At 43.8% G+C, this 16,127-nt stretch overlaps 1 protein-coding gene across 5 annotated transcripts in view; it reads right to left on the bottom strand.

Moving 5' to 3' along the window:
* Nucleotides 1-15,431, bottom strand: part of LOC120041333 (CREB-binding protein-like) — a 72,532-nt gene extending 57,101 nt beyond the window's left edge. For all 5 annotated transcript variants that reach the window (XM_038986275.1, XM_038986289.1, XM_038986281.1 and 2 more), the window contains exon 1: nucleotides 14,588-15,431. In XM_038986275.1, the coding sequence (XP_038842203.1) occupies nucleotides 14,588-14,675 (88 nt within the window). In that variant the 5' untranslated portion in view covers nucleotides 14,676-15,431. The remainder of the gene's footprint in view (nucleotides 1-14,587) is intronic.
* Between the last annotated feature and the right edge of the window lie 696 nt (nucleotides 15,432-16,127).

Here is a 16,127-nt window from a genome sequence, read left to right as displayed (position 1 = left end):
CTAGAGTCCAAATCACATGCTCATGTCAAGGTCCTGCACGTAAGGGTGTGTGCACGCTCAGAAAAAGATAACAATGGCATGAGAGGCAAACCGTCGCACGCCCAGCGCAGTGCCTTGACTGTCAGGTTCTCCAGTTGGAGAGATCCTCCCTCTTCCAGAGTGGGAGCGCCTGAACAGGTTGTCAGGTTGTAATGGGATAGTCTGTTAGTGAGAGAGACCAGTGCTGTCAGAGAACTCAAATGAAGATTTACGGGCAGTTTAGGGGTTGAGCTTGACACCCTTTATTAATTTGGCCGACAGTCAATGAACAATAATATCAATAATTGCCATTTAGTAGACGCTTTTTTCCAAAAATACTTAGTCATAGGTGGTCCCAGGAATTGAACCCATGTTCCTGGCATTGCAAGCGCCATGCTCTACCAACTGAGTGAAAGAGGACCCCTGAATGTGAAGAGATATTTCTACTAGGTCTACACAATATGCACGTACCCTATGAAGGCAAGCACCTGTGTCTCAGACACCATGTCACGTAGCAGCAGTCAGTCCTGTTGCAGACTGAGCATGTATAGAGAGTGAGACAGAGATGTGACTTACAGAAAGAGAGACCAGCTGTAGTACCAGCATTCTGATAGACCATTCATCCATCTGACAAACCATTTATTTTTTAAAGTTCCATGGGCGAGAAGCCAAAAACCGTCCAGGAGACAGCAGAATGCCAAGTGCAGCCAGGCGGGACATAAAAGGAGAACGATTTGAAAATACTTTGACATTTTGAGTCATCAAAAATCCTGAGAGTCCTCAGGATTGTATAAGCTGAAGTGTGTCGGCTGGGCCACGACATCATGATTCACCCTGGTCTATGTTAAGACTGGAGCTGAACATCCTCTGTTAGACACTCCAACCTGAGAGGTAGAAACAGTCAGCTTTCAGCACGCAGGCTGAGACTCTGGTCCACAGACAGGTCAGAGAGAGGGAGACACTCTGGTCCACAGACAGGTCAGAGAGAGGGAGACACTCTGGTCCACAGACAGGTCAGAGAGAGGGAGACATTAAAACACCTGAGCCTCAGCCATACTCCACTGACAGGCTTCATTTGCCCTGCCTACTGATCTGCCTGGACTCAAGCCGGGTTAGAATGAGACTTCTCTAGCTCGGCTTCACTGAAACAGTTAGTCTACCTCAGCCTTGTTGCATATGACAGCAGACAGTCTAGTGAAGCCAAGCCTGAAATGAGAGGCCTCAAATGCATTGCGCTGAGCAGGAGAGTTGAGAAGAACTCAGTGTGTTTGTGTACCTGCCAATATCCCTCAGTATGATCCCTTCTGATGGATCCTGACTCGCCCCTACTGACACTGACCTTAGGGCAGTTTGACATGTCCACCAGTTACGGGTAGAATTTGGAGGGGGTAAACTGTTCCTATCTGTGCCTAAGGGGCCAGGAAACTCCTTCCTCTAGCTCCTGACAGCCGACTCAGGCAGCGGAGGAGAAGGGAGAAAAAGACATAGATCGTGGCGCTAATGGGACTGATTAGATTTAAAAGGTTCAGACTACACAGAGCCGGGATAATTTAGCATGCAGAAGCCACCACTGCCGCCTCAGCAGCAACGTATGCCTGAACGGCCAATTAGCTGCTGGCGGCGCAGCATTCAGCGCCGGTCAAAGGGGACGGAGCAAAGTGAGTCTCCAAGCCTAGATAAGACCTCGCCTTCACACACAGGCGTGCACACACACACGCTTCTCCGAAAGGTTACCAGGCAAGGGGGGATAAACACTGCAGTTAGTGACGTGTGTTACCAATACCTCAACCATACACAGCTCTTAGCTAGCCTAGCTCAGAGAGCAAACAGTGGGCCAAGACTCTTAAGAAAAAAATATAAACTTTTGCCTAATATAAACTTTTATTTGTTAAAAAAAAAAAATTACACCAAATTGAAAAAGCAGGACAAACATCCAAGTTTAAGGTGAATGCAAATAAAAACCACCTGATTTGACCAGCATTCAACAACATAGTGACCTCCAAGCGCATCATTAAACTTGAGGCCCTGGGTCTCAAACCCACCCTGTGTAATTGGGTCCTGGACTTGACGGGCCGCCCCAAGGTGGTGAAGGTAGGAAACAACATCTCCACTCCGCTGATCCTCAACACTGGGGCCCCACAAGGGTGCGTGCTCAGCCCCCTCCTGTACTCCCTGTTCACCCATGACTGCGTGGCCATGCACGCCTCCAACTCAATCATCAAGTTTCCAGACGACACAACAGTAGTGGGCTTGATCAACAACGACGAGACAGCCTACAGGGAGGTGGTGAGGGCACTCAGAGTGTGGTGTCAGGAAAACAACCTCTCACTCAACGTCAACAAAACAAAGGAGATGATCATGGACTTCAGGAAACAGCTGAGGGAGCACCCCCCTATCCACATCGACGGGACATCAGTGGAGAAGGTGGAAAGTTAAGTTCCTCGACGTACACATCACGGACAAACTGAAATGGTCCACCCACATAGTGTGGTGAAGGCGGCGCAACAGAGCCTATTCAACCTCATGAGGCTGAAGAAATTTGGCTTGGCACCTAACACCCTCAAACTTTTACAGATGCACAATCGAGAGCATCCTGTCGGGCTGCATAACCGCCTGGTACGGCAACTGCACCACCATCAACGGCAAGGCTATCCAGGGGGTGGTGCGTTTCACACAACGCATCACCGGGGGCAAACTGCCTGCCCTCCAGGACACCTACAGCACCCGATGTCACAGGAAGGCCAAAAAGATCATCAAGGACAACAACCACCCGAGCCACTGCCTGTTCACGCCACTACCATCCAGAAGGAGAAGTCAGTACAGGTGCATCAAAGCTGGGACCGAGAGACTGAGAAACAGCATCTCTCAAGGCCATCAGACTGCTAAACAGCAATCACTAACTCAGAGAGGCTGCTGCCTACATACAGACTCAAATCATTGGCCACTTTAAAAATGGATCACTAGTCACTTTAAATAATTCCACTTTAATAATGTTTACACATCTTACATTACTCATCTCATATGTATATACTGTATTTTATACCATCTACTGCATCTTACCTATGTCGCTCGGTCATCGCTCATCCATATATTTAAATGTACATATTCTTATTCCATCCCTTTAGATTTGTGTGTATTAGGTAGTTGTTGTGGAATTGTTAGATTACTTGTTAGATATTACTGCACTGTTGGAACTAGAAGCACAAGCATTTATCTACACTCGCATTAACATCTGCTAACCATGTGTATGTGACCAATAAAATTTGATGGTCATTGATTTAATTTGTATATTTCTTCCATGCATCTGAAAAGTAACAAATCAATCACCAGCTACAATGGTCAGAATCTATCAAAGATACTGGGACCTTTTAGTTTCAGTTAAAAGACAACGCCGCGCACATGCACGGCGAGATGAGAGAGCTAATTTAACAGGACACCTACACCTCACCAGTCAGGTATGCTTTCCTTTAAAATCACATTTAATGCCAAATTTAAAAAAATGGGGGGAGATCAGTCATCCCAGTTTGTTTGTTCAGCTTTGATTGGAGAGAGACTGTGGTGTAAAAACTTTAATACTGCGCTTTATAAGACTGAGGTGTGATGACTTCAAGATGTGGAGAATTAGTGGCGCGCTGCAATCCATTTGCTGAATCGCCTTTATGAACAAACCACAGCCAGCCATTCAAGAAAAACGAGGGGAGAACAATCTGAGACAGGGTTAAACTAAGCAGTCTGAGAGGAGGTCTGAGCTGCAGAGAGCGGGAGAGGTGACAGTTTCTTTCTCCCGCAGCCCTTTAACAGACAGACTCAGAGGTTTAAATGAAAAATGCCCACGCTGATCGACAAAATCCTGCCTGTTTCACATCAGAGTATTAGCACCCTGCAGATCCAGAGTGTTCAGAGGAGAACAGAGGGGAGGAAGAGGTGAAGAGTGGTGGGGTGGAGAGGTAATGTGGGGAGGCAGAGGAAGAGATGAAGAGGGGTAAGGAGGATAGCGGTGAGGGAGAGGGGCTTGGGCAGTATACCAACGGTATGATTTTAAGCACACAAAATTTCAATTGAGCCAGTCACAAAGAGCACATGGAACAAACGTCACAGCAACGTGATAAATTCACTACTAATCTGGGGTAACATTAATCCAGGATCCAGAAAGGGGAAAATAAAACTCAGAAAGAAATATCTTGCTAGACGCAGTTCTAAAATTATTCTTATTGTAAATTCTCAGCTTTAGTCAGGGCTCGCACCAAATCATGAATGTAAAAGGACTAATTTCATGCTTCAGTTGCACTTCTCCACTCGAATGAAATATCTTTGCGCTCATCATTAGATCTCCAGATAGCTCTCTGACTGATGTGTAGGATACTTTTCGGGATAATGTTAAAATGCAAGATTAACTTCGGACAAAACATCAGGAAATGTAGCTGGCTACATTTTTTTCTATGATAGACATTAGAAATATGATGGCCACCCATTGTTATTGCAAAAAGTACCAAGCTATTACATTCTAGGCTAGCTAATTTACTAAAGTGTGGCTGCTACCGTCTCAGGATGGTAAGTTGGTGTTTGAAGATATCCCACTAGTGGTGTGGGGGCTGTGCTTTGGCAAAGTGGGTGGGGTTATAACCTGCCTGTTTGGCCCTGTCCGGGGGTATCGGACAGGGCCACAGTGTCTCCCGACCCCTCCCGTCTCAGCCTCCAGTATTTATGCTGATCTGTCCAGTATTTATGCTTATCTGTCGGGGGGCTAGGGTCAGTCTGTTATACCTGGAGTATTTCTCTTGTCTTATCCGGTGTCCTGTGTGAATTTAAGTATGCTCTCTCTAATTCTCTTTCTTTCTCTCGGAGGACCTGAGCCCTAGGACCATGCCTCAGGACTACCTGGCATGATGACTCCTTGCTGTCCCCAGTACACCTGGCCGTGCTGCTGCTCCAGTTTTAACTGTTTTGCCTGCGGCTATGGAACCCTGATCTGTTCACCGGAAGTGCTACCTGTTCCAGACCTGCTGTTCTCAACTCTCTAGAGACAGCAGGAGTGGTAGAGATACTCAATGATCGGCTATGAATAGCCAACTGACATTTACTCCTGAAGTGCTGACTTGTTGCACCCTCTACAACCACTGTGATTATTATTATTTGACCCTGCTGGTCATCTATGAACATTTGAACATCTTGGCCATGTTCTGTTATAATCTCCACCCGGCACAGCCAGAAGAGGACTGGCCACCCCTCATAGCCTGGTTCCTCTCTAGGTTTCTTCCTAGGTTCTGGCCTTTCTAGGGAGTTTTTCCTAGCCACCGTGCTCCTTCACCTGCATTGCTTGCTGGTTGGGGTTTAAGGCTGGGTTTCTGTACAGCACTTTGTGACATCAGCTGATGTAAGAAGGGCTTTATAAATAAATTTGATCGCTAAGAAAATTATCCCTTATCACTCTATTGATGAAAAAAACACTTGACTTTCAATAGAAAAACGCAAGGTTAAATGCTTTAAAATGCAGATTTTTTTAATGGTCTCTTGAAAATTCAGATTTCTTCAACTGAATGCGGCCCCCTCTGTTTGCCAACTGAATATCTTATAACTCTAAGTTATCTAAGATGGAGAAAGTGCATTTTCTCCAACTATTCAACTGGTTTGCTAACTTGGTATCTAAAGGTGGCTAGCTTGGGAAATAGCACACCTTGAGTGCACAGCTGGTAATACTGTATAAAAAAGGTAAGGAAATCTGGATACCGCCCACAACCATACTGTGCAGCAGGGCTCCGTTGGTCCCACTCCTATTTGGGGGGACATCTGCAGTAGTGCCCCCTTCACCCCACACACCCCTCCATCCCATTCTAATCAGTTCCACTTCAGCAGATACATTAACCCTCACAGCGAGCGCACTGCCTGGGACCGTTCCCCCGTTTCCCCTGAAGCGGGTGGAACTGAAGGCAGTGTTTTTACGCTTGGCTGTATGTACACTAATGCTAACATGGGTGGAATAATGCTCACCCACCCAGGGGTTGGTGCCCATTCACCGAGCCCGGACGGAGGAGAACACCCACTAGGTAAGCAATGTGCCTGAAAAATACTTGTCTGGAGCCAATTTCTCAAGACGGGCACTAACACACAGTGAACACAACCACTGGTGTACAGATCAAAACAAACAGACATTGGCTGGCATCCATGGATCAAACATACACGGCATAATCTGTCACACATTAACACTCACATCAAACCCGGGACAGCCGTCCCGCCTACACTGGCTGACAGGCTGTAAGGTGCTCTGTAGGGCTGGGGGGGGCAGAGCAAAGTGTGCGTTTGCGGTCTACCACAGTAATAATGGGCCTCAGAAACATGACTTGAGCCAGCCAAACCCATGACAACACACACTATGCTTTTATGCACTGAATCAATTTACTATAGGCCAGTGGTTCTCAAACCTGGTCCAGGGGAACCCAAAGGGACACACATTTTGGGGTTTTGCCATAGCACTACACACCTGATTCAAATCATCAACTCACCATCAGGCTTTGATGATTTGAAATGAGGTGTGTAGTGCGAGGGCAACAACAGGACCACTGCTATAGGCTAAATCGGGCCATTCAAAATTGTGAGAAAGAAGGTGTATGGTTTCATTTGTGGCTAAGCAGGAAAAAGCTATTTCAGCATTAATAGTTTTCTAAACAAATAAAGATCCAGAGTGTGGGACACAGTCTAGCTAGAGGCTAGAACTCATCAGGAAGTCAAAACCTGTCAAAAACACTAAGGCGACACCCATCACAAATCCATTCATACAGGTTGTCTATTCATCTTCAACACTTCCAAGAGAGAGCAGTCTTCTACTCTCTCCTCATAACCCTCCCTCCCGGCATCATTTTCTCCAGGGCTGAGTGGGAGCGAGAAGGAGTGAGTGGGAGTGAGGAGAGGAATCTGCTCTTTTCACAGGTCTGCTTGAGGAATTTCTGGGAATTGGGCTTTTTCAAGTCAAACAAAACCCTATTTTGTCTCCGCTGCCATCTGCAATCTGCGGCTCTAAATCTTCTCAGTGTACTCAGGACCCCGTGCCGCTTCACAACTTCAAAGGAAAGCAGGTCTGTGGCACACTATGCCATGTATCGCTGAGAAGTTGGTGAGTGAGTGTGGTGCTGGGCTATTAGAGAGGATGTGTGTGTGTGTTTGTGTCAGCTGGGCAGTTTATTAGAGGGTTGTGTGTGTGTGTAAGATGTGCATAAGTGTGTACACTGAGGCAGAGAGCGTCTGGCCTGGCAGCCCTCTCTAAAGAGGCAGCAGAGTGAGGGTCATGGTGCCTTACTGCCCAGCGACAGCTCTTCACCCCACTGAAAGATCAGCTAGGGCTGCAAAGGACCCCGGCCTGTCAGTGGGGAAGACTACAGCCCAGGACAGAACCGAAGAGCTGTTTGTAAACCGGGTCATTAATTCGGCACTAAATGGAAGAAAACGGACAAGACAAAGAGGGACTCCCTGCACTTAAGAAATTATGACCTGTTTGTTTTCCGCAGCAAAACATTCAGCAAACGTGACCCAGTTGACAGACCATCTTCTGCCTTGTCGTCTCTGTATGTCCGGTACAGAGTTGGACATTGGGCGACGGATACATTGAGGGATTTTAACACTTTCCTTGACTGAGAATAAAGAGTTGGTTGTGGTGTCTGTAATCCCTAACTTGGCCTCATTTGAGATGTTTGCATTTTCCCCCCAGCGTTTGATAGTGGTGGAGAATTTACAGTTGCACAATGATCCATTCAAACATCCATTCACTACCGACTGCACAATGAACCCCGAACGCAATTCACTACCATAACTCTACAAAGGACGTAAGCGACACATGTCATTGCTATATAAAATACAGAGATAAACACAATAAAGAGCCCTCTCTAAAGTCACAGAGAGCACTTAGGTTAAGTCACATTATTTAAAGTGCATTTTACAGCGACAGGTTAAATACAAGATAATCTGATAGCACTGAAGGTTATAGATCGCCCTCTGAACTTTGCAGCCCTCCCGTAGACTCCCGGCCTCCATTTAGGCTACTCTCTAGTCTTGGCTTTGACATCAGACACCAGCAGCTGGTTCTGAGGCAGACAGTCACGCCCCTGGGAACAACTCAAAGTGTAGCAGGGGTTTAAAGCTGACTTCTCTTCCAGGCAGGCATAGGTAGCCTAACCACGTTTCATCAGAGCTACCGGACAATACAATGGATCATTAACTTTTGGGGGTTGTGAGTGTGACACAATCATTTATTTAGGAGCCACCAAATTAATAAAACAATGTTCTATAAAGTGCTTGACCCAGGAAGCCCGTAAAAACCCACCATTTGGGGACACACTGGTGTAAGTAACTACAGTCCTGATTGGGGTTAACACCACCACATAGGGTCAATTCAACTTATTAGGATATCATTTAGCCAAGTGTCAGTGTAGTACAGGCAACCACACAGTCCACACTTCAGAACAGATGTGCAGCATAGGGGGGTGTGTGTGTGGTAGTGCTGAGAGATGAACCGAAATGTTGGTAATTTTTTCATTTTTAAACTAATTGACCAACATCGGTTACATTTCTGGGGTTTTCTGTGAGCTCGATGTGCAGTTTCTGTAGAGATAAATCAGATCAAGCCTGAACTGTGCGATGTAATAGAGAGTTGACATTTTCAATAGGTAATACTGAATAATTAGTGCTTTTTGATATTGGTCGGATTACTTTTATTTATATAAATAAATAAGTCCCATGATGGTAGTGACAGCTTATCACTTATTAACCATCATTTATTCACATTACTTTAAAATATTAAGTTGTGTATATTACATTTGTTTATTTGATGACTTTATTATTTCATTCCAAGTCATCTCCTCTCTATAGAGCTGCTGTCAATGCTGACTGTCAACAATCACTATTTCAGTAGTTCTTCAAAGTAAATAAGGCATGACTGCTAAATACCATCTATCAATCCCTTAGATCATGTATGTTCAGGTAGACATACCTTGTGAAGCAACAGCTGTTCTCTATATCACCTCACCATTGCGTATTATTCTCTCTTCCGTAGCAGGAGTAAAACACAGACCGGGCAAGTAGATGCAATGGATTATGGCCATTGTAGTTAATTACAACATTTTATGCACTAAACTACATAGAATATTGGCCTATTGGAAACTACAACGCCCTACTACATAACACAGTTCAGGCTGGATCTGATTTATCTCTAGAGAAACTGTGCAATGTGCGAACTGAGTTCACACAAAAAACAGAACGAAATGGAATTAAAATAATAATTGAACCAGTGTCGGTCAATTAGTTGTTTAAAAACAGAAAAAGAAAAATGGCTCAGCACTACCAACAGGACAGACAGCAGCAGCTCTGTAGAGAGATGACTTGGAATGACAATCAAGTCATCAAATAAACAAATGTAATATACACAACTGAAATATTTTAAAGTAATGTGAATAAATGGTGGTTAATAAGTGATAATCAGTAACGGGCAGTCACCACCATCATGGGACTTTCATTAAAAAATATATTCTGTGTTACAGCAGTTAACCCACATAATACATAGTGCATTTAATGAGGCTGACCCCATTTAGTCGACTGGTCGATTGTTAGGCTGTTGGTCGCCCGAGATTTCTTTAGTTGAGCAGTACCCAATTTATTTATTTTATTTTTTTAAATACACCTGTCTGATTTGCAATGAGTGGACTGATCCATTGTGGAGGCCGTGGGGATGGCACAGTCCATTTTAAGACATGTGTTACTGAAATGGTATAGGATTATATTAAGTCAGAACAATAGTGCAACATTATTGCGCTCTCTCCCACGTTGGATAGCGGTCGCTGTCCGCGGTTTTGAAACATCAGCGTGCTGCCGAATTGGCACCGTCACCAAGAACATGTTGCTATGTGCATAACAGCAGAGTTAAACAGCATATTGGTGTTGAGAACAATGCAGCGAAGGCAGGAGATGAGAAAACAGATCTTGCCTTGTCTAAGAAAAGTGAGGAGCAAAAACCAACTTATAATAGGGGCCTCCCAGGTGGCGCATTGGTCTGGTTTCGAGTCCAGGCTCTGTCGCAGCCGGGAGGCCAAGGGGCGGCGCACAACTGGCCCAGCGTCATCCGGGTTAGGGAGGGTTTGGCCGCAGTGCATGCTGACCAGGTCGCCAGGTGTACAGTGTTTCCTCCAACACATTGGTGTGGCTGGCTTCCGGGTTGGATGGGCATAGTGTCAAGAAGCAGTGCGGCTTGGTTGGGTTGTGTTTCGGAGGATGCATGGCTCTCGACCTTCGCTTCTCCCGAGTCCGTACGGGAGTTGCAGCGATGAGACAAGACTGTAACTACTACCAATTGGATACCACGAAATTGGGGAGAAAAAGGGCTAAAAAAAAATATATATATTAATTTCAACAAAAAATGTTTTTTTATTTTTTTATTTTTTTAAATAGGCCTATAATTAATAGCCTAAATGTGCCTTGTTTATAAATATACATCTATATATATATATATATCTACATAAATAAAACAGATCCTGCTTCTGTTGCCTGTTTGAGTGTTTGTTAAATAGCCTACTAATTCTGTGAGCATCAAGACTCATGCAACCACAACATGTCAGATAACAATTTCACAAATGTGGCTGTTTTTAATCTTTGATATGCTGTAATAAAGCCTTTACTTTTGCTTTCTTAAGAACAGCCTCTCTAGTATTTTTTAGAATGTATTTAGTGTTGTGTACACTGTTCCAAATTGTCAAAAAAAAGTGAACCCTCCTTTCTCTTGATCTCAATAATAATCATTATAATAAGTAATGGCATTATCATTAGTAGGCTTAGTATAGCAGCCTGGTATAACCACCATTGAGCTATAGGCCTAACATGCTGACCAAACCGGATGTGCCCCATCGCGCACACATTGATTTTGTTCACCCAGACCAGAAGAGAACAGGACACGCAGGTTAAAACATATAAAACTAACTGAACCAATTATATTCATTTGTGGACAGGTTGAAAAGCATTGAACATTTATGGCAATTTAGCTAGCTAGCTTGCTGTTATCTAATTTGTCCTGGGATATAAACATTGGGTTGTTATTTTACCTGAAATGAACAAGGTCCTCTACTCCGACAATGAATCCACAGATAAACAAATTCAGTTTACCGTTTCTCGTCATCGCTCCTCCTTCCTACAGGCTTCTTTTTCTTCTGTGGACTTTATATGGCGGTTCCAACCAACTTTACGGGGCATTAGTAGAACTGACTGGAGTGTGGAAGTCAGTTCATCTTTCAATCACCCACGTGGGTATATGCTTCTAAAAACCAATGAGATTTGAGAGGCCGGACTTGCAGCGCATTGAGCTTCACAAATATAACCTATTTTTATTTTAGTGTCTGGCCATGCATATGCTCGCTAAGGAGCACGAGCAGTGTGGGTGCAATGATTGAATAACATGTATGTGTACATTTATTTTGCAACGCACGCGACACGAGTGCTGTGGTCAGCATGTTAGAGCGCATCCTGTTTAGTCTTATACCGTAACTTACTTGGGCATATATTTCAATACTTATAGGCAACTGCATCAATCATTCATGTTATCACACAGCACACAAGTCATTCATGACTTGAAATGCAATCAAGCATTTTAGTTTTAAAATAACTCAAACCTTGAATAATTAGCGTAAACGATAAATAAACTTTCATTTCGGAAATTGCATTCACGAATGAATGCGACTGTTTTTAGTCTTTGCTGTAATTAAGGCTTTCCAAAAAAACTAAACGTTACAGACTCTCTGGTACGCTTATAATTTATTTGTGTTATTTACATTGTTCCAAATAGTCCGGAAAAGGATATTGTAATCTAACACCTGTTTGGAACACACAATATGCACAGCGCTTGCTCCTTACCAAAAAATTTTTTCTTGATCTCCAGAATTTAACAACTAGTCACATTTATTCCACAAATCTGACTTCCCGTTTTCCTCCCAAGTAACTAGTAACAGTAATTGTGTTAAGGTGTTCGGAGTTTGTTATAACCAATTCATTGATGTGATAATGATATGCTATAGGTCAGGCCCTATTGGTCAAGTGCATGCGATGAAAAAATATGTCTTGTAAAGAGAGCAAGGGTTGAGGGAATGTTTTTCCTAAACAAATTAGGGATTTCAGTAACAAAACTTTTCAGTCAGAAATGGCTGTAATTATGTTGCAGCTTCAGCAACACAGACAGCGCAATAAACACTGCTGATGTTCTGTGGTGGTCGCTGCAGCAGGGAGGAGAGAAACAACCGGTGCTAGTCACACAGTCACTCGCTGTCATTTTTCTTTAACACAGAGCAGCAAGTCTGAGCCCGGCCTGGCAGAATCAAATCAATTGCGGTCGAACTCCCTCTAGTCATTTGTGTGTCTTAATTATTTCATTAAACGGTTCGCTTTAATCATAAGACAAGCTCAGTGCATATCATGGATTTGATTAAAACACATAAGATGTTTTATCATTTCAATCGATTGGTCGAAAGAACAGATTATTGTCAAAGATTTTGTCAGGGACTGCCCTAATTGTTTTATTTTGTATTACAGCATATAACCCACATAATGCATAGTCAAAGAAATAATGGAAACCAAAAAAAGTTAATATTTTTTAAATGATTGAACCCGACATTAAAATGCACTAATCGCTTAGCTCTAGTGCGTGGAGGCAGGGAGTGGTGCAGCTGCCACAGCAACGTCATACAATGTTAAGCATAAAATATGACTGGTTGTTAAATACCCATGTTAAACGATATGTTGGCTGGCTGCGGCTAGCGATATGAGGCCAGGAACCAGGGGAAGTTGTGCAGGTTCAAATCAAATCAAATTTTATTGGTCACATACACATGTTTGGCAGATGTTATTGCGGGTGTAGCGAAATGCTTGTGCTTCTAGCTCCGAGAGTGCAGTAACATCTAACAAGAAACAACTTACCAACATATATCCAATAGACAAATCTAAGTAAGGAATGGAATTAAGAATATATACATATATGGATGAGCGATGTCAGAGCGGCATGGACTAAAATACAGTAGAATAGTATAGAATACAGTTTATACATATGAGATGAGTAATGCCAGATAGGTAAACATCAAAGTGACCAGTGTTCCATTTCTTAAAGTGGCCAGTCATTTCTAGTCTATGTCTATAGGCAGCAGCCTTTAATGTGCTATTGGCTGTTTAGCAGTCTGATGGCCTTGAGATAGCTGGGATCGAGACACTGAAAAACAGCTTTGACGCACCTGTACTGACCTCGCCTCCTGGATGATAGCGGGGTGAACAGACAGTGGCTCGGGTGGTTGTTGTCCTTAATGATCTTTTTGGCCTTCCTGTGACATCGGGTGCTATAGGTGTCCTGGAGGGTAGGTAGTTTGCCCCCGGTGATGCGTTGTGCAGACCGCACCACTCTCTGGAGAGCCTTGCGGTTGCGGGCGGTGCAGTTGCTGTACCAGGCGGTGATGCAGCCCGACAGGATCCTCTCAATTGTGCATCTGTAAAAGTTTGTGAGGGTTTTAGGTGCCAAGCCAAATTTCTTCAGCCTGATGAGGTTGAAGAGGCTCGGTCGTGCCTTCTTCACCACACTGTGTGGGTAGTCCATTTCAGTTTGTCAGTGATGTGTACGCCAAGGAACATGAAGCTTTCCACCTTCTCCACTGCGTTCCCATCGATGTGGATAGGGGGGTGCACCTTCTGCTGTTTCCTGTTTCCTGAGTGTTTGGGTGGGTAGAGTGTGGTGGTAGACCCTGAGGTTAGGTTTAGGCTTGATGTTCTTCTCTCTCTGATAAAAACCAACCAAGGCAGCGCTGTGGTAGACTTTTGTTATTGTCTGGGAGGCTAGGTTTATGAGCACAGGAGACCTGTCCATAAACTTCACTGCAGGGCCCCTATTCAAGGGCAGCGTCCATTAAATTCCTATAGGTTTCACTCTGTATGAACATTTATATAACTTACCTTCAAGTTAATGTTGACACTTCTGTTGACTGTGCTCATACAATAGTCCTATACTGGTAGGTTAACAAGTGTCTATCAGTGTTGAAATGAACCAAATTCAACAGGTTGCACTTTTCTTTTGAACAGACGCGGCGGCTATATCACAAGTCTCGTCTGCGTTCGGACCGCTGCTCCGACTCACACTCCACCGCAATGACATTATCCGGAACATAGGCGTGACAAGTTTTCAGAGGCGTAGCTGGTAAACGGAGAAGGAGCGACAGACACATCAGCACATGGTGCAATACCAGCACCGCCAGTAGGCTGACTTTACTACCAAGGCATATGGGCAAGTCGAGAAGAGAGCAGCGGAGGATTGGCTACTAGAGACGGGTGACTGTAGATTCAGTGACAGTCGGGTGTGACAATTTAATACCACGAAAAACTAGACTACAAAGCTCGAGAGCAGACATATTAAAGTTCCAAGTGAGGAACATTGTGCACGAGCGAACGCAGTCAACACCAGACAAAATATAAAAGTACAGTTTTCATTATCACTAAAATAACTCATGCATTGTTAACATACATTTATTGTATCACTAGACTGACGACAAAATAGGCTCTACTTGGTGCTTACCTGGACCATCTGACGCTGAAAGCGCAGGTGAATTGAGTTTCGGTCGCTTTGCGTTGGGAGGTCCGACGTCCAGCAAATTGTCAGCCATTCTGATCGGTAAGAATGATCACTAAATAATGATGCAAAATGAAATTCGACTCCTTCCAGCTAGATTTTTTTATGGCAACAATCTTCTTTCTTACTCACACCCCATGTATAGGGGTATTTAACCAACTAGCTGGCAAGATAGAAAAATGCTTGCACTAGTCAGCCGAGTAGAATGTTTCAAAATAAAGGCAACAGCGCCACGCTTCGCCGCTGACAATCACCCCATGATAATCCAACACCCAACACCCACATAATTATCTTTAATAATTATGGCCAAAAAATATTTCGGTTCCGGAAAATAAATTAAAATAGTAGCAAAAAAAGTATATAGTGTGGATTCAAGACCCTTTCTCCATAAATCCCTAGATAGGCATCTTTAAATAAGCGCCTTTTCCCGGTCCAAATGAACAGCCTTAAATTCAATTTTCGCCTCCAATAAAGACAAGAAATTTACAAAAATATTTTGTATGCGCCGATGTATTTTTCTCGATACTGTCTCTCGATAAATACATCGTCTCGGAACGGAGATACGGAGAAGCGGCGCTCTCTGAAGGGGAAATCAAATATACGAGGGGCTCTCTAGACGACAAAAACTGATCCAATCCTCGTTTTTTCTCAATAATTATCTTCGAAGGAATAAAGACTTGGATTTTCTGCAGAATAAAGCCGTTTGAGCACGGTCTAAATGGCTCGTTTCGGTCTAAAGAATAATGCTCTCCCGAAATCCTGATTCTGAGCCGCGTCAAGATGGCGGCTGTTGATTCCTCCGATACAAAAAGTTTTTTTCTTTCTAGCTAGACTGGGGGGGGAGGGGCTGTGCAATCACGCCCTACGCAAACCTATGCCCTGCCGTGCGTCATGTGGACGTACATCAACAAGCCTCTAGGGGTGGAATAACCCAAAAAATTAAGTAGCTGTCAAAGCACTTTCTAACCTAAAGTGTTACAGAACAATGTACAAGTGAGCAGTTATTGTGCAGCCCCCCATATACATTGTGTATCATGCGTCTCCAAGTCACCAACCCTCATAAGACCATTTTGGGGCACTTCACCCTTGTCCATCCATCTAGTCCACTACATTTGTATCAATTTAAGGAGCCAAGCAACAGAAGTTTACATGTCAATTGTAAATGCATCATCAAAAGTTGTAATAATGGGTAAATATCAAGCAATGCAAACAGAACCATCCAAACAAGTCTTTGAAAAAAATCACTTTATTCATTTTTTTTTACCTTCATTTGCGGACCCCTCCAAAAATGCAGCGTGCTATAGGCTATATAAAATACAGTGGGAGGGAGGCCAAAGAGCTACCAGCCACAACTGTACAGTAGGCTTATATGAAACAGGGTCTGAAAACATTAACATAAATCTAGCAGTGTGATTTTACCTTGCAGGGTGTTGATGATGTAGCCTGGTCCCAGATCTGTTTGCACTGTCTCGTCAACTCCTATGGT

This window comes from Salvelinus namaycush, chromosome 3 (genome assembly GCF_016432855.1).
Source record: "Salvelinus namaycush isolate Seneca chromosome 3, SaNama_1.0, whole genome shotgun sequence".
NCBI lineage: Eukaryota > Metazoa > Chordata > Actinopteri > Salmoniformes > Salmonidae > Salvelinus > Salvelinus namaycush.
This window is presented reverse-complemented; position numbering and strand designations above follow the sequence as displayed.